This window comes from Elephas maximus, chromosome 4, assembly GCF_024166365.1.
Source record: "Elephas maximus indicus isolate mEleMax1 chromosome 4, mEleMax1 primary haplotype, whole genome shotgun sequence".
Lineage (NCBI taxonomy): Eukaryota > Metazoa > Chordata > Mammalia > Proboscidea > Elephantidae > Elephas > Elephas maximus.
In genome coordinates, this window is record NC_064822.1 from 58,646,569 (window position 1) to 58,669,325 (window position 22,757).

The window sequence follows — 22,757 nt, forward strand, 5'->3', positions numbered from 1 at the left end:
CATCACTTCTGCCTTGAGGCACATGGGCTGTTGGGGTGCATTCTCCCTCCAAAGCTGATCTCCATTAGAACCTGCTTTCAACTGGCCAAAAGCTCTGTGGTCCCAGGTGGTTTCCTGCCTTCCCTGAGCCACGTACCACAGTTTTCCCGGAGCCAGGCTCAACGTTATTCCTTAAGGTCCTTAGGGTCATGGAAGCAGGAAGCACTAAGATGCTGGGAGGACTAGCTAGTGGGGCTAGGTCGCCTGGTTCCCTAAGGAAAGAAGCCACCCAGACCTGCAGGAGCAATGGGAGGGGGAGAGGCGTTGAGGAAAGTGTCCCCATCTCTCCACCCCATCTCTGTGTGTGTGCATATGCGCACACAAGCTGGTGGGGGTAGGTGAGGCCAGCACACACTTGGTCGACTTCCTGCCCTGGACCCCCAGCTCTGCCCCAGTGCCCACCCACAGATGGCTGGCTATACCCTCCCGTTCCCGAGCCTCATCTATGTAACGCAGAGCTTCCCGACCCTGCCTTCCCTCTGCCTCAGGTCTTGCCCAGCAGCCTCAGGGCTGAGGGCAGCAGTATCTCCCCTCACCTGGGACCACACCAGTTGGACTCTCTGGTTGAAGATGGGCCCTCCCTCTTGGAGAATGAAAGAAACTGAACCGACACAGTTTGCTCAAGTGACATATTTCAATATAATCTCTAAAACTCTATGAATTGAACAGATAAAATACCTCTGGGCTATTTTGTTACAAAATATTTGCCATTTGGATTAGTCACTGGGTGCAGTCACCCTGCCTTTCCCTAGATAGGCTTCTCTCCGATGCGGGGGGAGGGTTGTGTTTGGGGGAAAGGGGCTGCAGCAAGAAGGCCTGTACAGCAGGACACAGAGACAGACACATGGCTATTGGAGCAGCCTAGTGGGCACAAAGAGACATTCTGGCACGCTGTGGGGGAACAGAGGCGGTAAGGGTCAAGAATTTCAGGGGTCAGGGCCCAGGGCCAATAAAGGTCTGTGGGAGTCTTTGGGGACAGACAGACAGACAGACAGGCTTCCAGGACAAGCTACGAGGGCAGAATCTTGTTACAGGTCTGGTGGTGGGACTTGCCCAAGAGTGGATGGGAAAGCTAGTTTCATCTCCCACTCTTGATTCTGGAGTTGGGGCCAAATGGATAAAATCGGGAGAGGGTACCCTAAGTAAGGCTTAGAGAGTTGATGGAGTGGGACCATCTTGGGGTAACTAGGCATGTAGCCATGGGGCTGGGCACTGGAGGCTGCACCTGGGAGCTCAGCTACATTCCACTCCTGCTCAGCCTTGGGAGAACAGGGGGCCCAGGAGCGTTTCCAGCTGGGTCCTCTGGGAGGGCCTGAGGCCCAGACTGGCTGCTGCCATAAGGCAGCAGCAGGAGGAATTTCCCAGGCTCTGGAAACAGATATAGGGGAGGGTGACAGAGGTGGGCCCCAACCTCAGTCTGCTGGCTGATCGGGCGCAGAAGCTACACATGTGACGCTCTTTCTTTTCTTGCCCTGACAGTGAAGAGGGCCAGCTGCGTCCTGCTCCAGGGTTAAATGGGGTCTCAGCATCTGGGGGATAAATGCCCCTGGAAGCTCAGGGTCGGCTCCACGTGCTGCTATAACCCCAGGCAGCTTTGCTTGCTGGGGCAGGACTCCCAGTAAGCTTGTGGGCAGCCAGCGCAGCCCCTGAGATGCCTGAGAGCCCAGATCCTCAGACGAGAGGCCCTGCCAGCCCTCAGACTCTGCTGGCCCGCAATCTACAGGGAAAACCAGGCTCTGCAGAGGTGCACAGGAGGGGCCCACCTACCTCTCAAAGCAGTGGTGCCCGTCACCAGGGAGGGAGGGCACTTTATAAACTATGGAGCAGGATGTGAGCAGGAGAGATCAGCAGGTGACTGGGCTGTAGGGGGCTGTCCCCTTCCTCAGCAGCCCCTGGTTACTCATGGTCCCCACCCATACACATATTCAGCCACACTTGTAACTCATATTTCTTCATAACTCACACTCCCTGCCTCCCATTCATCATTTTCACTCACTCCATCCAAACTCTTATTTTCATTCCTCCTCATTTAAAATCCATCCCCTCCCATGCCCACGACTCTACTGATTCCCTGTGTCTCTGACACCTGCTGCCCAGGCCTTCACGTTTTACAGGTGAGCCCTGCCTTGGTCAAGGCCATCGGAGGTGGCTGATATGGATACCCTATCTGCTAGTTGTGCCATTCTGAAAAGTTCTGATTGGAGTGTTAAGACACAGAAGACAGGACCAGAGCAAAGAGGACAGAAATGAACACAGGGACTGAGAAGCCACAGTGGGAGAAGACAGCAAACGGGGCCTACAAAGACAGGGCCAGAAATAAACCCATGGGGTGACATCAGAATGACATCTGGGTGAACACACACATACGAACAAAACTAGGTCATCTAGAACCTCAGATAGTGGGGGAAGAATCTTTGCCTCCCAGCCAGCCCAGGGTATTGCAGGTTGGGGCTTGGGTAGGGGTTAAGCCAATTCACTTTAAACATTGTTGATAACCACTTGCACTTCTCAGGCCACTGTAACAACGGGTCCCCAGGGGGAGGGGCTTGCTAACACAGGAATGCGACCACCACGGGCATGGGACTAGAGGTCCAGTCTGGCTTGGAACAAGTGCTTCCTGAAAGGGCCAGGATTGGAGCAGGTCAAGGCACACTGCCCCCTGGTCTCTGAGGCAGGGCTGGCCTCTCATGGGGCTGGCAGCAGGGTTGGTGGGAGGGGGGGCCCTTCCCCAGGCCCGGGCTTGGTGGGTCTGTCTAAAAGTTGCCTCTCAATTTTGCTCGCACTGGGGAGATCGGTGAGAGTCAAGGAGTCCCTGGCTCGCTCTCCTTTGCACTTTTGAGGGCTCAGGGGTTCTCTGAGCTACCCCTGCTGGAGGCAGGTCTGGTACCTCCCAGGAGGGGAAATTTAAAGGCTGAGGGGTTAGTTTGGGTTGGCCGCTAGGGAAATGCAGGTGGCTGGAACACATGCTCCTGTCGCCCCCTCTGTGCCCAAAACCCTCCTGGAGGCCACAGAAGTCAAGCAGGAAGGAGCCCTGACTCCCTCCCTCTGCTGGCTGCATCTGCCCCTGGCAAATCACTGCCCCTCCCTGGGTCTGCTTCCATAATGAAACAATGCAACCAGGTTATTGAGGGTTTCTCTGTACCCGCCTATGCACACTTCCCGTTGGCTGGGTATTTGGGGCTAGAGAACTAAGAAAAGTGCATTGGGCACCTCTATGACCTCATGATTCCATGCCCCTGTTGAACTGGCCACAGGAGAGCTGAGGGTACTCCCCTTTCCCTCCTCCCTGGAGCCTGGGAACTTCTGGTCTGGGTAGCCCTGGGCAGGCAGAGCCCCACCCCTGGGAAAGCTGGAGAAGAGAGACCCTGGGATGAAGGGGAAGGGTGTAGTGAGGACAGGCAACTTCCCTGGGGTTGGAGAGGCAGCCTCTTGAGACAGCTGGACTGGGGGTGGGGGGGGGACAGGAGAGAAAGCTGTCCCTCCTCACACCTCATACCCACCTGGTTCCTTCAGGGGGCAGTGCCAACCCTCCTCCACCTAGTCCAGCCACAGATGCACCTAATCCTGAGGTTCCAGACCACCTTCTGTCCAATGCTCTGGCGCTGGCCACCCCAGCTTCCCTCGCTCCTGCCCACCGGGCTGAGGCCCCATGCCTTCAGCAGACTTCAGGGTCTGGGCAGGGGGAAGCCCTCTGCTCCAGTTTTCTTCAATCCATGGTTCAAAGGGGGAGTGTGATGGCAAGAGGAAGAGGAGGCTCTTTACTTTCGGCTGTGCAGGGCCCCAGGAGAGTGAGCTGGTGTCTCCAGATTTGGGGGTGGGGTGCTCAACCAAGTGTGGGAAGCATGGTCGGGAGAGGTAAACCAGGTGCCAGGGATTGCGATTCTAGTTTCAAAACGGCGGTGATTGATGACCAGAATGCATTGTGTCAGGGTGTAGGGAGCCTTGGAAGGGCAGTCTGGCCTGCCGGGCACAGCCAGGCCCCCGGTGGCCAGCCCTCTGGGCACAGCAGGGTGGGGGTACAGACTACACCAGGCTCCTCGAGCCACTGGAGCAGCGGCGCCGGTGCAGCAGGGAGCCCGGTGGGCAGTACTGGTGTGGGTGGTTGTAGGGGGGTGGGGGCGGGGGCAGCGGAGGCTGGTGGATGACTTTGACAGGGGAGCCCCGGCCGCCCAGGGGTGTGGAGCCGCAGGAGTCAGAAGAAGACGAGGCGTAGCAGGAGAGGGCCTGGCTTAGCAGGGGCTCCATGCGGGCCAAGCAGGGCTTGTCCAGGACAATGACCTTGACAATTTGCTGGCACTGCACCAGGGTCCCCGGGGGCGTGGGTGGTGGTGGTGGTGGCAGCAGTGGGGGCTGCTCTCGCAGGGGGCTAGGCTGCAGGTTTGGCAGTGGTGCCGCCGCTCCCTTCTCGGCTCCCAGCCCGGGGTTGTGCTGGGACGTTTGAAGCCTGTTGTGAATTGACACCTAGTTTAGAAACAGCCAGAGAAGCATGAAATGTTACGAGACTAATTCCCAGCTGCTAGGACTGGCTACCCTGAGCCGCCCTTTGCCTCCCGCCTCTCCCTGCTCCTGCTGCTGCCCATTACGTGCACTCAGCCCTCACGCTAACCCTTCTCCCCACCCCGCCACCCACCTAGAGGAAAATAGCTGCCAAGCAGAGGGGCTGACTCTGGTCCTCCCTGAGGGACAGTGGGGTCAAGACACTGACATGTTCTGCCACTGATCGTGTGCAATCTCACCTTGCTAGGCCTCAGCCTCCCCATCTGTGAGATGGGCAGTTGGACCAACTGACTCTAGGGTTCTGCAGAGCTCTGCAGTCTGATTACATGGACCTGATGGGTTGGTGGCTTTGGGCCATGGCTAAACTTCACCCGCCTCACTGCCCACCAACCTCAGAGCTTGGAAAGCAGAGAGAAGAGTCTCTGTCCCCTCCCAGCCTCTCAGGGGTGTGTTGAGGACAAAGGGAGACTAGGCACAGGACAGTCAAGCATCTTTGAGCCTTCACGCCTCCCCCCCACTCCATCCTCCCACCAGCTTTGTTAAAGGGCAAGTCTTATCACCACTGTGACATCACAAAGGTATCTAAACCCTAGAATGTCAAGGACCCCAGAAGAGATGGTCTGGACCTAGCCAGTCCACCCAGACTCCCCAAGCCCATGATCAGCACCAACAGCAGCCCAGCTGGACAAGGGCAGAATTTCAGGGCCCTGGCTGCCTTTCTGGCCCAACCTGGGTCCTGGTTAAATCTGTTCTGCTGCAGGAAGGAGTTACCCAGAAAGGGCTCAACTCTTATCCCCTGGGTGGGGCAAGAGGAGGTGGCTCAGATGGTGCTCACAAGCCCCTTCCCTCAGAGCATGGAAGTCACTGTGAACCAGGCTGGCCTCCTCTAGCTAGCAGGTGGCAGTGGGTGAAATGGGCTGAAGGGAGGCTAGAGGATTCTGGAAGGAGAGGGATTTCATTCTTTACCCTATTCCAACCTCCAGGCTCCCTAGCCGATATGACCCACCACACCCACACCAAGCACCCCTTAGGGGGACAGCTGAGACCCTTCTCTCTGAGGACACTTGCTATTCAGCCACCATCTGTCCTTGGGCACCACCTCGCAGGGCCGGCTGCTCACAGCACAGAGGACTGCAGGGGAGGGGGCTTTATCCCTGAGCCTACACCAGGATGGCCCAGCTACAAACTATCTCAGAGCCCTAAGTCAGCTGATCCTAATCAAGTTTATTGGCCAATGGTATCATTTCAAGGACTCCCTTTCCTGGCTTAGGCATGCCTCATGGCCTTGCCAAGCCCTGGTTCTTTGTCTTGACCCTCAGTATTCACAAGCCCCCAACCGCCAAGCTCAGCACTTTGCCAGCCTTTATTCTTTACTCTCGACCTCCAGCCTCAGCAGTATTGTCTAGGTCTGAGTTCCCCGCAAACGAAGAAGCTCCCTGAGAGAGCTCTGTTGAGACCCACAGCAGACCAAGAGCAGGGCTGCAGCCCACCTTCTTCGTGGGAGCTCCTTGTGGTTCTTATTCACACAGAAGGCCTTTGTTGCCACCGCTGCTGGAGGTGACAGGCTCCTCCCCTCCACCTGCTTGTATTCTGAATTCTTCCCAGGGAGAAAAGAGGCCTGAAACAGCCAGGCAGGCCAGGCCCCTTCTGCTTGCTCTCCCAGACTTTACAGCTGCCCTTCTCCAGGCAAATGACTGGTCGCCCCAAGCCCGGGCCACTGCCCCCCGCCATGCCTCTCAGCCTTGCCCTCCACCTCTCTTCCCCCTCCTGCATTCTGATCCTGTCTTCGCTGTTTGTACCTCCCTCTTCTCGCCCCACTCACCTCCAGCCTGACACCTTTATTTTAATGGTTCATAAGCAAAAAGCAGGAAGTGCCAGCAAACCCCCCTCTCATTCTGACCCCCTTCTCACCTCCCTGCTAACGAAAGAAATACAAAAGAAAGAAGGAAAGATTGAAGGAAGGCAAGAAGGAAGGAAGGAAAGAAAGGAGGAGACAGAGACAGAGAAAGGCAGTCAGGTGGAACACGAGCAGCAGGTCAGAACAGCTCAGAGACGATGGAAAAGCGCCTGCCAGAGGGCTCGGCCACGCAATGACAGAGAGAGGGCAGGGGAGAAAGAGCTTGGGGTCCAGCTGAGAGGCCACGGGGCGGCGAGACGAGACTGCCCTCTGCACAGGGAGCAGAGGCTGGCAGGGCCCTGGAGCTAGCCAAGGGGGTGTCAGCCTTGCAGATAGCCACATGCCCTTTGGGGCAGGGTAAGAGGGAAGAATGGGGCATCGGAGTGCTTGTCCCCTCTAAGGCGTGGGCCGGGCTCGTAGAACAAACAGAGGGCTGATAACTTAGTGTGCTTATCTGCAAGGCTAGAGAATGGGCAGCTGCGCGGAAAGATGGGGAGGGGAGGGGGCAGAGGATGGAATACCCACCCTGGGGGCTTGTCAGCTGCTGGGGCAGGAAGCTCCTCCGTGTAAAGGTGCCTCCTCCAGACACAGGTGTGTGGGGATGGGGGCCATGGGGGTGGAGGGAAGAAACTGAGCTCCCCTGAGGCATACTGAAGCTTCCCAGAGTTTACTCAGGCTGGTGGGCCAGCTCCTCTCTCAGACATCTAAGCACAGGTCCCCATGGAACATCAGAGTGGGAGGCCTCTCCAGCCCAGGGTGGGGCTGGGAAGGAGGTATGTGTGAGAGCAGCCAGTGGTCCCTGGAGGCCTGGCAGGGGAGGGGAGGGAGGGGCTCACTGAGGTCCTAGGGGGCCAATGGGGGTGGGCCAGGCTCAGCCAGTCTTGCAGGGGCAACTGCATGCCCCCCAGGTGATACTCAGGGGTTTGGCAGGGGCCAGCTGCTGCTGCTATGTCCCCATTCCCTTCCCACTCTTCCTCTTGGGCAACAGAACAGCCAAGGAAGCTGTGGCTTGGGGATGGACAGTCTTCAGGCTTATCAGCTCTTCTCCCAGGAACCAAAAAACCAAACCTGTTGCCATCGAGTCAGTTTGACTCATGATGACCACATGTGTTTCAGAGCAGAATTGCTCCATAGAGTTTTCAGTGGCTGTGATCTGTCGGAAGCAGATTGCCAGGTCTTTCTTCCAAGGAGCCTCTGGTTGGATTCAAACTGCCAACCTTTTGATTAGTAGCCGTGCACTTAACTGTTTGTACCACCCAGGGACTCCTCTCCCAGGAAAACTTCCAAGATAACGCCAACCCAACTCATCCTACTTGGCCTCATTTTCTCCCATATACATCCTTACCCCATGGCCAGCATTCCAGAGGGACCAGCTGCTCTGGGGACAAGTTCCACCCTCCCAGCTGCCCCTCCTCTCAATTCTCCAGTCTTTCCCAAGAGGTATCCAGGAGAGCAGGGTCTGCCCCAGAAGTGACTACTTGGGGACCTGACTTAGGGGTGATTCTCCGGAGGGAGCCCATGCCCCTCATATGGAGGGCGGGAGGGTTTGGGGAAGGGAATATAGAGCTCTCTGAATATAGCAAATATTTGGGGATCGGTGAACAAGAAGCAGTTTGCTGGGAAAGTGGACTTGGGGGAGCACTGGAGGGACCAACATGGAAGGTGTCGTGGGCTTCATGTCCACAGTGTTAGTCTGGGAGCTTGGCCTTGGAGGGCAACCAGCTGGGGCAGACTAGGGCAGGGATGGGTAGAAAGTGCTGGCAGCTTAATTAGGCGTTGGCACAGTGGCATTACCCATGCTAGCAGTAACTTTTAATTGTATCTCTTGATACTGGTAATATGGTGAGTCGGGCTGGGGAGGCATTGATTAATACCTGAGAAGAGAAACAACAGAGACGGTGAGAAGAAGGGCAAGCGGGGCACAGAATCACTCACCTCGGCAACCAGGCCTCCACTTACCTCCACAGTGCTCTCCGCAGGCTTCTCCCCCAGCGCCGAGTCTCTTTTGGCTTTGAATGCAAAGGGCACAGGACTCAATCTCCACCGGCCTCAACACAAACCCACCCCTCCCCATCTCTGCGATTAGATGGTGTGGGCAGGAAGAACCCATGCGCCACACCACTCCCAGCCTCGATGCAGCCTGGGGCAGTAGCCTAGAAGTCAAAAGCCCAGTGTTCTAGTCTTAGTCCCACCACTTTGTAGCTGTGTGGCCTTGGGCAAGATGCTATACCTCTCTGGGCCTCTAACGACTAGATCTCTGAAGCTCTTTCTGGTGTTGACATTGTTGAGTCTAATTTACCCACAGTCAAAGCCTTCCCAATACAGACTTTGAAAGTCGACTGATAAGGTGGACATTGGTTCTTTGCTCTCAGAAGCACAGGGGGTTCCACTGTGTGTGGGAGCAGATGTTAACTTGTTTCCTTCAACCACAGACTCCTTGAGGGCAGGGGCCATGTTTCTTCTTTGTTCTTCTCCCTGCTACCTAGCTTAGTAAACCAACTCTGGCTCATGACAACCCCATGTGTGCCAGAGTAGAAGTGCTCCATAGGGTTTTCAGTGGCTAATTTTTCAAAAGTAGATTGCCAGGCCTTTCTTCCAAGGTGCCTCTGTGTAGACATGAACCTCCAACCTTTCAGTAAGCAGCCCAGTGTGTTAACCATTTGCACCATCCAGGGACTCCACCTACCTAAACGATGAGGATTAAATGAGTGGAGGCCTGTAAGGAGCTCACTGCGCTACCTGGCACAGTAAGTGCCCGATAATGGCTCTGTCATGACTACTAGGGTGCTTGTGATGGGCTTGGCACAGCATCAGGGTCCCTGTGGACCCCAGAGTCAGCTTGATGACCCTTTCTGGCTCAGTTACACCCAGTTCACCCCCGCAACCCAAGCAGGCATCTCAGGGCCCTTCAGCTGGAGCCCCGAGTTCTCAGACATCCCCCCTGGGAGGGTGCTAGTTCCCCTCACTGTGCTCACCTCTCTGCTTTCTATGGCACAAGGGGGCACTGTGCTGTCGTTTGGGATCAGTGGGAACATCCCACTGTGGAGGTTCCTCTTGGAAAAGTCCCTGGGGACATGCATCCTGTCTGGGGGGTTATAGCTTCCAAAAGAGGCAGGCTGGGGTGAGAGCTGTGGGGTGGGGGGTCAGGGAAGAAATCACAGCTGACAGCTGGCTCTGGAGTATAAACAACTGTGAAACAAGCAGGGACCCATGCACCACAACCTTAAAGTAATGAAGTGGCTACTGGAAAGCAGAATTATGATGTTTGATTGCAGCCCAAACCCATACACAGAAGAGGATAGATCTCCACATAGCAAAAAGATCCCCAAGGCTTGCTTGGAAAATGAACTGCCTCTCCTAGCTAGTGTGACCAGTGACCAGTTCCTATGGTGCTGCCTGCCCAAACCTCGTGTCACGGCCAACTGCTGAGGTTATGGGCCAGGATGAAATCCACTAGAGTCTCTCCACTCAAGTTGACGTCTTGCTATGACCCTTGCTTTCCAGTGGTTAGCACAGGGCACACAACAGGCACTCAATAAATGCTTGTCGAATGTAATAATAAATGACTGAATGAATTAATGAACAAGTCTGAGCATTTGCTGGGGCTCTGTTGGGATGGGGTTTAATTCTTATGCCATCTCTTCTTCTAATTCTCTTTCACTTATGGTCGGTGGAGCAGAGGTGGGGTAACTCTTCCCGTCAGCATGCTGGTGGGGGCTGAGGTTAGCAGCAGAAGGGAGAAAGGCAGCATCATGTCAGCAGGAGGAAGGAAGCACGTCTAAAGAATGTGGGCAAAGGCAAAGCAAAGTCTGCCGCTGGCTTGAATCGTCTGGGGTGAATTATTCAATTTGAAGGAATCATTGGAGAAATGGGGCTTGAGAGCTTATCTAAATTTTGGGGTGGGCTGACTCTGGGCCTGGGATAAGAGGGTGCTCAGGGCTTATTAGTGAAAGGGCTTTAAGAGGGAGAGCAAGAGATCCAGACCCTTCTGTCCATCCTTCCTTCTCCTCTGCTCTGGACTCTGGACCTCTAGTGCCATTTGGACCATGGATGCATTTCTTTCTCACCTTCCCTCTGACTCCAACTGCTACGGCCTCACGAAATAAAGAAAAGCAAGCCTGGAGTTCCTTCACAGAAACAAATGGCCACGGAGACAAGCACCTACCCAAATTCCCCGGGAAGCCGAGCACAAGGGCTGTGTGTGGCCTCTGTGGGCCCAGGCACAGGCCATCCCTGGCCTGTGTTCCCGGGAGTTCCAGAGTGGAGCTGTGACTTACCTGTAGGCGATCCTTGCTTGGACTGTGGGTCCGCCTGGGCTCCACTGGACTTGAAGGAAAGGGTCTTTGCTCCTTGCTGTTTCTCCAGCTCCCCTAGGGGATGGAGAGGACCGTGAATAGAGCAAAACCCCTACCCCTGATCACGCAGAGCCGAGAGGACAAATGATGAGAGACAGCAGGAAGAGGAGGCAGAAGTAGAGGGACACCCCAATCCCTGCTACCAAAACATGGACTTCAGAGTCTGGCCAAGTTAGCTTTGAATCCTGGCCATACCACTTAATTGCAAGTTAAATAACCTCTCAGAGCCTCGGTTTCTTCATCTGTACATGGGGATGATAGTATCTACTTGGATGTCACAACAGAGAGGCAGCAGAAAGAGGCTAAGAGGGAGGCAGACGGTCTGGGTTTGAATCCTGGTTCTGACACTTCCTGGCTGTGTGGATTTAAGTAAGTTACTTAACCTTTCAGTGCCTCACTTGACAGGACAGCAGGGTCTATTTCGAAGTGTTGTAAAGAGGATTGTGTCAGGGAATGCATTTAAAGCACTTAGAACAGGGTCTGGCTTTTATTACAAAGTATAAGAAGCACTTGGCACATGGCAGACCTCAGGACTGATTGTTAGCGATGTCTCATCCGTTCCCTGGCACCAGCAGGCCTGAGCTTCTGTTGGGTTTTCAAAGCCATCCCAAGGAGGAAATCCCATGTGCTTGCAGGGCCAGGACAGCTGTCCTGGTGCTCAACTTTAATTCTTCTCATTGGGCTGTAAAACCCGTTCCTCCTTGGTCTTCCCTCGGCGGTGTTAGAGATCTGCCAGTTACCATCCTTGGAGACTTGACAGTCATTATTAAATCACTCCTTCACCTTCCCTTTTCCAGGAGACATAATTCAAGTTCCTTTTATTAAAGTGACTCTCCTGGGTCCCATTTTCTGTCTCTCTGGTTGTCTATAATCCAGGGACACTGAACCGCAAACCCCCAAACCAGAACCATCTGTACCGATTGCCTGAATCACACCATCAATCGATACTATTTTTCCTGATCTGAGAGTTGTCCCTCTTCCCCCAGGGGCTGTCTTGGCTTTGGAGAAATTAGCATAGCAATTACAACCTGGGTGCAATTGCAACCTGGGTGACTGTGTGAACTTGGCAGCTTCCTTAAGCTTTGAGCCTCAGTTTCCTCAACTCTAAAATGAAGATAATAATACTTATTATATAGAGGAGCCCCTGGAGTCACAGTGGTTTAAGCACATGGCTGCTAACCGAAAAGTTGGAGGTTCAAACCTACCAGCTGCTCCATGGGAGAAAGATGTAGCAGTCTGCTTCCATAAAGATACACAGCTGTGGAAACCCTATGGGGCAGTTCTACTCTGTCCTATAAGGTTGCTATATGAGTCAGAATCGACTCGACAGCACACAACAACAACAATCCCAAAGCAACTTTCCATGAGTTGTTACTAATACAAAAAAACCAAACCCACTGCCGTCGAGTCTATTTCGACTCACAGCGACCCTATAGGACAGAGTAGAACTGTCCCATAGGGTTTCCAAGGCTGTAAATCTTTACAGAAGCAGACTGCCACATCTTTCTCCCGTGGAGCGGTAGGTTCGAACAGCTGACCTTTTGGTTACCAGCCGAGCACTTAACCATTGCACCACCAGGGCTCCTCACTTCAGGAGTAAACAATAGACTCAGCAATCAGCCCAGTGCCTGGAATATAAGCAGTGCTCAAGAAATGGTTGCTGTCACTGTTTCTCATTTTCTTTTTTTCTGACTTCCTTTCTTCCCTGTGTCCCTGACCAGCCCTTCATCTTTCCTCAGCTGCTCCTTCCCTTTCTCTCTGTCTGAACAAGAAGAGGCCAAGGTAAGCCTCGCTCCCTGTTCCCTCACCCTCTAGACAGCAGGAGAGGACATTCACCTCTTGACATAACAGGTTCTGACAATATCTATTCCTTTGTACTTGGAAGGGAGGAGACGTGGGGCTCTTGCGGCCGATGGGGAAAAAGAGCCTCTTCCAGCTACGCTAGTGCCAGTCTGAGCCTATGGCTCCCAGGGCTGCGCAGAGCCATCTGTGGCACTTTGAAAACAAAAGATGCCATTTCGGGGTGCATTCTTGAGACTGTTCCAGACAGTCTCAGCGGGAGAGCCTCTCTGGGCACCCAGGCCAGTCCTTGCAAAGAGTCCGTTTGCTACACTGCTGAACACGACATGCCAACAGACTGGGGAAAGGGAATTTACACGTCCCACCCACACCCCCCACCAGTTACCTGAGTTATATAGTCTGGTTTGGTGGGTTTGGCTTTAACCTGAATTGGATTATTGTCTCGGGAAATTATAAACAGAGCTTCTTCTCGCACTCTCCGAGTATGGAACGCAGGAGCCTTAGAGTCAGACTTAAATGTGAATGCCAGCTCTTCCTCTTCTGGTGTATATAACCAAGGCATGCTGTTAACTTCTCGGAGACTTATCTGTAACCCAGGGACATACACCTCCCTGGCAGGGTCGCTGTGAGGATTGTTGTTGCTAGTTGCTGTCGAGTTGATTCTAACTCATGGTGACCCCAGGTGTGCAGAGTAGAACGGCTCCATAGGGTTTTCAAGGATGTGACCTCTCAGAAGCAGATCGTCAGGTCTGTTTTCCAAGATGCCTCTGGGTGGATTCGAACCAACAACCTTTCAGCTAGTAGTCAAGTGCTTAACCATTTTGCCACCTGGGGGCCTCACTGTGAAGATTAACAGAATATAAATAAACTACCCTGCACATAAGGAGCCCTGGCGGTGCGATGGTTACTGAAAGGTCGTTGGTTCGAACCCACCAGTGGCTCCAAGGGAGAAAAGACCTGGCCATCTGTTCCCGTAAAGATTAAAGCCTAGGAAACCCTGTGGGGCAGTTCTACTCTGTTGCATTGGGTCACTATAGTTGGAATCAACTTGACAGCACACAACAACAATGCCCTGCATGTAGTAGGTGCTCAACCAACAGTGATTAAAAGCACTGCCCTGTCATACCAGTCCCCCGCTTGAAAACTTTCACTGCCTTTTTTATTGCTTAGTGGATTTATATTAATTTAGAGGTACTTTTAACTAAGTGGAAACCCTCGTGGTGTAGTGGGTAAGAGCTATGGCTGCTAACCAAAAGCTCAGCAGTTCAAATCCACACCAGGGGCTCCTTGGAAACTTTAGGGGCAGTTCTACTCTGTCCTAAAGAGTCACTATGAGGCGGAATCGACTCGACGGCTGTGGTGGTTTGTTTTTTTTTTTTTAAACTAAGTGGCCATATAAGGCAGACTTGAAGTATATTTTTATTTTCTGTTTCAGTTTCTGAATCCATTCTTATCTGATTTTTCTTTAAAGGCTGTCTGAAGCCCCCTGCAGTGCTTTAAAGGCAAAGGCTTGCAAACGGGCACAGGTGGCAGGCCACTGCTGTATTTTTCTTAAACCAAAAAGTAACTGGTAAACCACCCAGATGTGTGGAGAAACAGTCGCTGTACAGTCAGCCTCGACCCCTGGCAGCCCCCTGCGTGTCAGAGGAGAACTGTGCTCCGTAACGTTTTCAATGGCTGGTTTCTCAGAAGTAGATTGTTAGGCCTTTCTTCAGAGGCACCTCTGGGTGGACTTGAACCTCTATTCTTTTGGTTAGCAGCCAAGCATATTAAGCATTTGCTCCACCCAGGGATTCCAGAGACTCACTTTTTTTTTTTTTAAATGGCTGAATTAGAAAAGCCAACAATCAAGGCATTCCTTAGAGGAATAATCACACAAATCAAAAATGAGAGAGTCTAAAAGAAACTAGCTTGGGTTCTTCAAAAAGATAATGTCATAAAAATGTAAAGTAGGGGGACTATTCTGGATTAAAAGGTTATAGAGATGAAACAACCGGATGTGATAAGTGAACCTTGACTACATCCTGGGGCGCTACAAGGGAAAAGCTATAAAAGACATTTTGGTGGAGAGAAAAGAGCCTGCATTCCAGGTCATTCTTTGCTTCCATCCCGCCTTGGTCAGCTCACCGGGACATCTGGTCAAACACAGCAGAGTTCTCTGTTCCAAGGGGCCCGCGCGCAGCCCCACGGATCTGGCTAGGCGTGCACGTGCTAGTGTACCTGGCTTCAGTTGTGAAGAAACACCAAGAGCAGTGCACCTGCAACAGGCCCTGTTGCCACCTGGGACAGGCCAGTGGAGCCAGGAGACAGACAGCAAGGGGTGGAAGGAGGGCTGTGCCTCACCCCACTCTCACTCCAAATGGGACAAGCGCAGAACCAGAGCTGCCTCTGTCTACAAGCTGACTGGGTGCCCACCCTCCTACCCCCACCACCCGACTCTGGGTACACTGCATCCTTACACTCTATCCGGATCTGCTCCAGCTCCGTCACCTCAGCGATCGACTCCTTCAGGTCCTCCACAAACTTCTGCATCTCATCTGAGCCCAGGGCACAGAAATGCAGCACCTGCTTCTTCTCAGTGCCTGAGAGCGGGCTTACCAGCGTGATGCCATGAGAGTAATCTGGAAACCAGACCCCAGGGGGCGGTGAGCAGCAGGGGCCGAGGGTTGGAGCCCAGTCAGGTGGGGAGTGGGCCGGGGCTTTGGCCCCCTTGCCTCCCTCCACCCCCCTACAGCTGTAGCTGTCCTCCCTCCACTTCCCCACTGCCCTAGCCCGTCTCCTGCCCCGCTCGGACTTACATTCGTTCTCAAAGAGGTGGAACTGCATGCCCAGCAGGCCAACCGACTTGCAGAAAGTGTACGTGGAAGAGCTCTTCTTCTTTGGGCAAAGTTTGAGGATCTGCTTGAGAGAGAACGACAGACGTGCACCGACAGGTGTAAAGTCACGTAAACACGTGTGTGCATGTGTGGAGGCGTGCACACCCAGGGAGCCCAGATAGGGTCTCCTGAGTGCCAAGTAAACACACACACAAAGGTGCACACACAGACATGCATAGTTATGTACTTAGGATGCATTCACACATGTACACCCACATATACACACATTATATCAAAATATGCTCCTTCCCTGCACAAAAGCCTCCACTGGCTATTCCCACAGCACTTAGAAGCCAATGCACATTTCCTGCCCTGGCCTGTAAGTGCCACCTGGTCTGGTTCCTGCCTTACTCTGGCTTCATGCTGGAACCACACTGCCCTCCTCTCTGCAGTTTAAACAAGGCAAACTCAGTCCTACCACAGGCCCTTTGCATGTGCTGTTGCCTTGTCCACAACTCTCTCCTCAAAGCTTTTTACATGGCGGAATTGTTCTCATTACTTAGGCCTTAGCTTAAATGTTACCTTCAAGAGGACTTCCCTAACCAGCCCATCCAAAAAATCAACAAAATAAAGGCAAACAACCCCTGCCCCCATCCAAACCCAGTCACTCACAATCCTACCTCCGTTTTATTGTCTTCATAGCACATTCCCACCACACCTGATCTTATTTATTTTCTTATTTTCTATCTCCCTCCCCTACAATAATGAAAGCTCAGTCAGCCAGTTTTTCAATAAACAAATAATTATTCAGCACCTCCTATGAGCTGGGATCTGGGGATACAGGAGAACACAAGACAGAGAGACCCCCTGACCTGAATGAAGGTGCTTACACTCTCATGGAGAAAGACAGTCAAGGTGTAGATCAATCAATCATGGCAAACAAATAAACCACGGGAAGAAAGAGGTAAACAAGATAATTTCAGACACTAGGTAAGTGTACTGAAGAACAAAAAGCAGGGTGAGGAATAGAGGGTGACTGAGCGGGCTCTTTGCTAGGTGGTCAGGGAGGATCTCTCTGAGGAGGGCACATGTGAGGTGAGACCTGGTTGGAGACAGGGAAGCAGTCGCACAAGGACTGGGAGCAGCTTCTCCAGCAGAAGTAGCAGCAAGGACAAAGGCCTGAGACAGAGCCAGCCTGGCCTGTGAGGAGGCAGCTCGAGGCCAGGGTGGCTGCAGCAGGGCAACTCAGCGGGGTGGGGTGAAGTCAGGACCAAGGGCTGTCCTGGAGGCCTAGGCCAGGCTGAGGAGCCTGGACTTCCTCCTCACTGCACAGGAAGCTGGGGGCGGGAAGCCTGGCAGGCACAGGCCTGATTTGCTCTCTGGGAAGATGACTCGGCTGCTGTGTGGACCACAGGCGGCAGGTGTGGAGGCGGCCTTGTGATCCAGGTGAGAGGCTTGGGCTGGAACTAGAATGTAGCAGTGGAGGCAGTGAGAGATAGTCAGATCTGGGATGAGTGGCACTCACTGAGAGAGGACACTGGGTGTGAGGAAAAGAGAAATCAAATCCTCTTCACTACTGTTTTCCCAGCACTTACAACAGTGCCTAGCACATAGCTGACACTCTTAAAATCTGTTGAATGGATACTTATTTTCCAGGAGTGAAGAATGGGTACCCCAGAGATGTGTGAGCACCCATGTATGCCGCACATCAGCTTCTTTCCCACCTGGGCTATGGGCACGTGCTCCATTCAGGCCTCCCCCCACCTTCCATACATGGGATTGAAGCACATGGTCACATCTTCCCTGCTCCAGGCTTCCCATAAAGTGGGAGAGGCTGCGGGTCTGGGATCTAGTTCATCTCCACCGTGACTGTCTAACCAAAAAAACAATAAAAAAAACCAAACCAGTTGCTGTCGAGTCAATTCCAACTCATAGTGACCCTATAGCAACCCTACAGGACAGAGTAGAACTCCCCCACAGAGTTTCCAAGGGGCACCTGATAGATTTAACTGGCCCCCTTTTGGTTCACAGCCATAGTACTTCACCACTAAGCAACCAAGGTTTACACTGTGTAACCAGGACCAGATAATGTAACCTCTCTGTGCCTCAGTTTCACGGCCTACAAAATGGGAATTCTCATATCTGCCTCAGCTGCCTCCTATCCCATGATGTAAAAACACCTTGAAAACTGTAAACCGATCATTACATAAATAGTGTCCTGTTGGAAGGTAATGGCAGGCAGGGCAGGAATGATTCGGAGAGAACTCCTTCCCGCCTCATCCCCTGGCTGCTCACCACCAGCAGGTCATTGAAGAGGAACACCTCCCTCTGGTGTGCGGCCTGCTTCTGCAGCTTGTTCACATCTGTCACCTCAAAGAGCCGGCTGCAGCAGACGAGGCGGCGGTGGGGCACTGACAACACCTGGAACCGAGACATGGCGCTCAGCGAGAGAGGCCCCAGAGACCCAAGCCCTCCCCACCCCACAGCATCCACTTTCCAGGAGAGGAGACCAAGGCTCAGAGAGGGGAGGGGACCTGAGTGTGACCCCCAACCTCCTCCCTCCTCATCTGGGCTCTGTCCCCTTCATCACACTTCTTGGGGAGCTGAGGGAGAATGGGTTCATCTCACTGGAGCAAATGAGAAAAACGAGTACGGAATGGGGAAAGGAAATTGAAGAGCCTCCAGATTGTTCAAACCCAGGCATTGTCCATTTTTCTCTCTAACACTTGTAGGTCTGACACCTCTGCCTCTTTGTCTACAGCACATCCAAAGGCAAGTGTGCAAGAGTGAGGGGATTCTAGAGTGTTATGGGTTAAACTGTGTCTCCCAAAGAGTTGTTGGAGTCCTAACCCCAGTATCTGTGAACATGACCTTGTTTGGAAACAGGGTCTAGGAAGATGTTATCAGTTAGCATGAGGTCATACCAGACTAGGGTGGGTCCTAATCCAATCTGAGTGGTGTCCTTATGAAAGAGACATAGCCAGACAGAGGCCATGTGAAGACAGAGGCTGGAGTTATGCTTCAGTTGGAAGCCAAGGAATGCCCAGGCTACCAGAAGCTGGGAGACCAGGAAGGATCTTCCCCTAGAGGCTTCAGAGAGAGCATGGCCCTCCTAAAACCATGAATTTGGACTTCTAGCCTCCAGAACTGGGAGACAATAAATGTCTGGTGTTTAAAGCCACCCACTTCGTGGTATTTTATTACGGCAGCCCTAGGAAACCAATGCACAGGCATACCTTGAATCAATTCCAGTGTGTAAAACAAGCCAAGCAGTGATAAAGTCTCTGAAGCAGAAAAGGCCATCCCTGCACAGACAGGGGAGATGAAGCCCAGTGCAAAGCACCAGGGAGAACTGCCCCCTAAGCCAGCTCCTCACGGAGAAGGAACTGGAGATAAATAGCAGAGTATCCATCTTCAGAACTAAACATAAACCAGTTATCATTGAGTCAATTCTCGCTCATGGCGACCCTATGTGTGTCAAAGTATAACTGGGTTCCAAAGGGTTTTCAATGGCTGAATTTTAGGAAGTAGATAATCAGGCTTTCTTCTGAGGCACCTCTGGGTAGCCTCGAACCTCCAAACTTTTGGTTAGCAGCTGAGTGTGTTAACCATTTGCACCACCTTCAGAACCTGTACAACATCCTTTATAATCATGGAATAAAGAGTCCCTGCTGACCTATAAGTAGTATATTAATCTATAGGGAATGCTCACCTTAAAAATCATTACAATTCGGGAATATATTGCTTGTGAAACAGCTCATGAGTGACTGGGTACCCCAATGGGTTGAGACACCACAGTCTAGGGCCTCTACTTTAACCCATTCCTGCTTTATATTTCACTAGGACCATCCAGGCATGCCTAGTATCTATCCCATGATAGGAAAGGGATCCTGAGCCTATCATGGCCATCCATCCATATGCTTCAACCCTAGGCTACTGGGAAGTCTTTCTTGCCATCTCACCTCAGTCTCTCCTGCTGCACTATCTGCTAAAAAAAAAAAAAAAAAAAAAAACCTTGCTGTCGAGTCGATTCCGACTCATAGCGACCCTATAGGACAGAGTAGAACTGCCCCATAGAGTTTCCAAGGAGTGCCTGGTGGATTCAAATTGCCAACCTTTTGGTTAGCAGCACTAGCACTTCACCACTATGCCACCAGGGTTTCTGTAGTATCTGCTAGCAAGAGACAATGAGGAAATTAGGCAAGAAAAAAAGGGCATGCAGCACATGGCACATAGTAAGCACTCAATAACTATTTTTTCAGTAACTTTTTAAAGAGAATGAACAAAATGATGGTGTTTTTGAAAGGGAAGGAGGAGATGCTAGGGAGAAAGAAACAAAAGGCAATGGGAGATGGGTGGCTTGGCAGTCATGGGAGAGGAAGCTGACCCCCCACGTGGTGTGTGCTGCTCTGCAGGGGACACTTACTGTCTTCATGCCCACGATGGACTTCTCCACCTTGGTGACATACGTGACGTGGTCCTCATTGGACTTGAGCTCCTTCTGCTGTATCCTTTCATAGATGCCCACCACCAGCTCCCTGGGGATGTCAGCGCCATCATCCACACCTACCAACATGGAGGGGAGATTGGGAGGATGGAAGCCAGAGAAAGGAAACCCCAATACCACACTGATGCTCCTAAACGGTGGCCTCGACTTTGCTACAATCCCGTTCCAAAGCTTTCAATGACTTCTGCCACTGAAGGACAATTAAGAACAAATTCCTTAGCTTAGCAGCAAAACCACTATAACACATTCCTCACACACATCTCCAGCCTCACCTCCTGCTGTTCCACACATAGAACCCTCTCTCTCGCTTCCCAGGATGCTTTCCTCTTTCCCTCCTCCATATTCCTGCTAAGTGCCTTTGCTTCTGCAGTTCTGTCTCCCTGGAATGTCTTCTGGGTATTTGTCTTAAACCAACCTCCATGTAAGCAACTTGAAACCAGGAGTTTTGTCTTGTTTTCTTTTGGATCTTCCCGTCCTGGGCCCTCACCCCACCTCCAGAGGGAGCATAGCATTCAGTGTTTGGTTGTTGAATGGGTGACAGGATTCTCCCCTGACCACATGTGAGAAATTAGACATTGAGTGAAGAGGAGCAGAGCACACCCCTGTGATAATACGAGGAATGAGACCCTCCATCCCATCTCCTCCTTCGAAGTAATGATAAAACTCTGGCAACAACAACAAAAATACTAGCAGAAAATATATCAACATGAAAATAGTTTCTTTTGGAGCTAGAATAGAGGCAATTAAAAAAATCTTATTTTACTTTTTCAAATCTTTCTTTAATAAATATATGCTTCTCTTATAAGAGCAAAAAATTAAAAATGAAACAACTTTGGAAAGTGTCCTCAAAGGAGTTTTCCCAACTATTGAGAGGACATTACACCTTCTATGAGCAACTCCCTGTCTTGTCACTGCTTCTTCTTCATCTTATTTTTTTAAATTGGACAAATGACCCATGCAAAGTATCCTTGCGGGCCTGCAAGAAATCCAGCTGAGGGCAGGAAAGAACAGGGATAAAGGCTGAACACACAGAAGCTTCTAATTAAATATGGCAACTTGAACACCTCTGCTCCCACTGAATACTCTAGTAAAAAGAGATTTTTTCTTAAAGGCATAAACCCACAAAGATGAAGAGAACAGAGGAAGAGGCAATGACACCACAGGACCTAGAAAGTGAATGGATGAGTGGATGAATTATAAAACCTAAGAAAGCTGAAACCTAAGCCAACAGACAGGTCAGAAGCCACCCAATACACCACAGAACCACCAAAGGGTTCTAGAATTGGTGGCAATAGAAACCCCTGGAAGTTGAGATAAAGGTGGACTAGAAAGGAAAATAGGTTGAAAGTAAGTTTTTAAAGCATGTAGACTTTGCTAGCCCCTCCGCCACTCCCACAGAAGACTAAGTGATAATCCTCTGGAAGGCGTGGACCAAGAATTCTGGGCTGGGGACTCAAGCACAGCCAAGGATGGGGGTCCATGGGGAATAAAGTTGATGTCTAAATACTAAGAGGCCCCTCAACCCCATTTCCCACAAAGATCTCAGAACACTGGCAGCCAGACTCATACCCTTTGGGCAACAGACTGGACATGTATTTTCTGGGGAATCAACCAGTACAAGAAAACTATCTAAAGATACTGTAGTAGGGGTTCCCCAATAAAACAGCTCACCTAAACCACCCTACTAACATCCCATCCATGTACACAGGGTTTTAGGTCAGCTTTTTAGTGGCTCATCCTTAACTATGAATGGACAACAAAGTTTCACCAACTATATATAAAGGCTATAACATGAAAGAGAAAGAAATACAGGGCAAAACAGAAAAAGGAGCTCAGAAGAAATAGAGGCAAGCAGGGAGAAGGAAAATGAACCAACCACACAAATAAAAACATATCATTAATATCTTCAGATAGGTACGAGAAGATATTGCATCTATGAAACAAGAATACCAAAACAAAACAAAACCTGTTGCCGTTGAGTCAATTCCAACTCCTAGCAACCCTACAAGACAGAGTAGAACTGCTCCATAGAGTTTCCAAGGAGCACCTGCTGGATTCGAACTGCCAGTCTTTTGGTTAGCAGCCATAGCTCTTAACCACTATGCCACCAGGGTTTCCTGAAACAAGAATAGGTGCTATAGGAGAGGAACATTCAGAGTATAAAAAGAGCTCTTGAAAATGAAAAATACGGCAGTTGAAATAAAAAACTTCGAAGAATGCTTGAGAGATAAAGTTGAGGAATATCTTCCAGAAAACCAAACAAGAAGACAAAGATGGCATATAAAGAATCCATGAAAATTAAAAGACAAACTAAGAGATCCAACATCTGAATAATAGGAGTTCCAGAAAGTGAGTACAGAGAAAATGGAGGGTAAAAACTTTCAAATGCAATACTTAGGAAAACTTCCCACAAGTGAAGGACATAAGTTTCTAGACTGATAGGACCAACCCAGCACCCAGCATAATGGATGAAAAAAGACCTATCACAAGACACAGCATCATTAAATGTCAGGACACAAAGGACAAACAGAAGAACCTAAAATTTTTCAGACAGAAAGACAAAAGCAAACCATAATGCACAAAAAGTCAGGAATTGAAATGGCAGAGCAGCACTGTCAACTAGAAGACAATGGAGTAACGCCTTCAAAATTCCAAGTGGAAATGTTTCCAATCTGGAATTCTATTCCCAGCCAAACTCTCAATCAAGTGTGAAGATAGAAAAACATATATTTGGACATGCAAGTTCTCAAGAAGTTTGCCTCCAATGTACCTCTTCTTTGGGAGTAAACTAAAAATGAGAAAACTATGAAGTCCAGGAAACAGGAATCCAATCCAGAAGCAAGCTG

The 22,757-nt window shown here is 51.2% G+C and overlaps 1 protein-coding gene across 1 annotated transcript in view; it reads right to left on the reverse strand.

Annotated features, from left to right (window-relative positions):
- Nucleotides 1–664: 664 nt before the first annotated feature.
- IQSEC3 (IQ motif and Sec7 domain ArfGEF 3) overlaps nt 665–22,757 on the reverse strand; it is a 121,881-nt gene continuing 99,788 nt past the window's right edge. The window contains exons 8-14 of the mRNA XM_049882166.1: nt 19,831–19,970; nt 17,700–17,825; nt 15,387–15,486; nt 15,048–15,209; nt 10,711–10,803; nt 8,393–8,442; nt 665–4,500 (exon numbers count right to left, since the gene is read on the reverse strand). Of these exons, the coding sequence (XP_049738123.1) occupies nt 4,063–4,500; nt 8,393–8,442; nt 10,711–10,803; nt 15,048–15,209; nt 15,387–15,486; nt 17,700–17,825; nt 19,831–19,970 (1,109 nt within the window). The 3' untranslated portion in view covers nt 665–4,062. The remainder of the gene's footprint in view (nt 4,501–8,392; nt 8,443–10,710; nt 10,804–15,047; nt 15,210–15,386; nt 15,487–17,699; nt 17,826–19,830; nt 19,971–22,757) is intronic.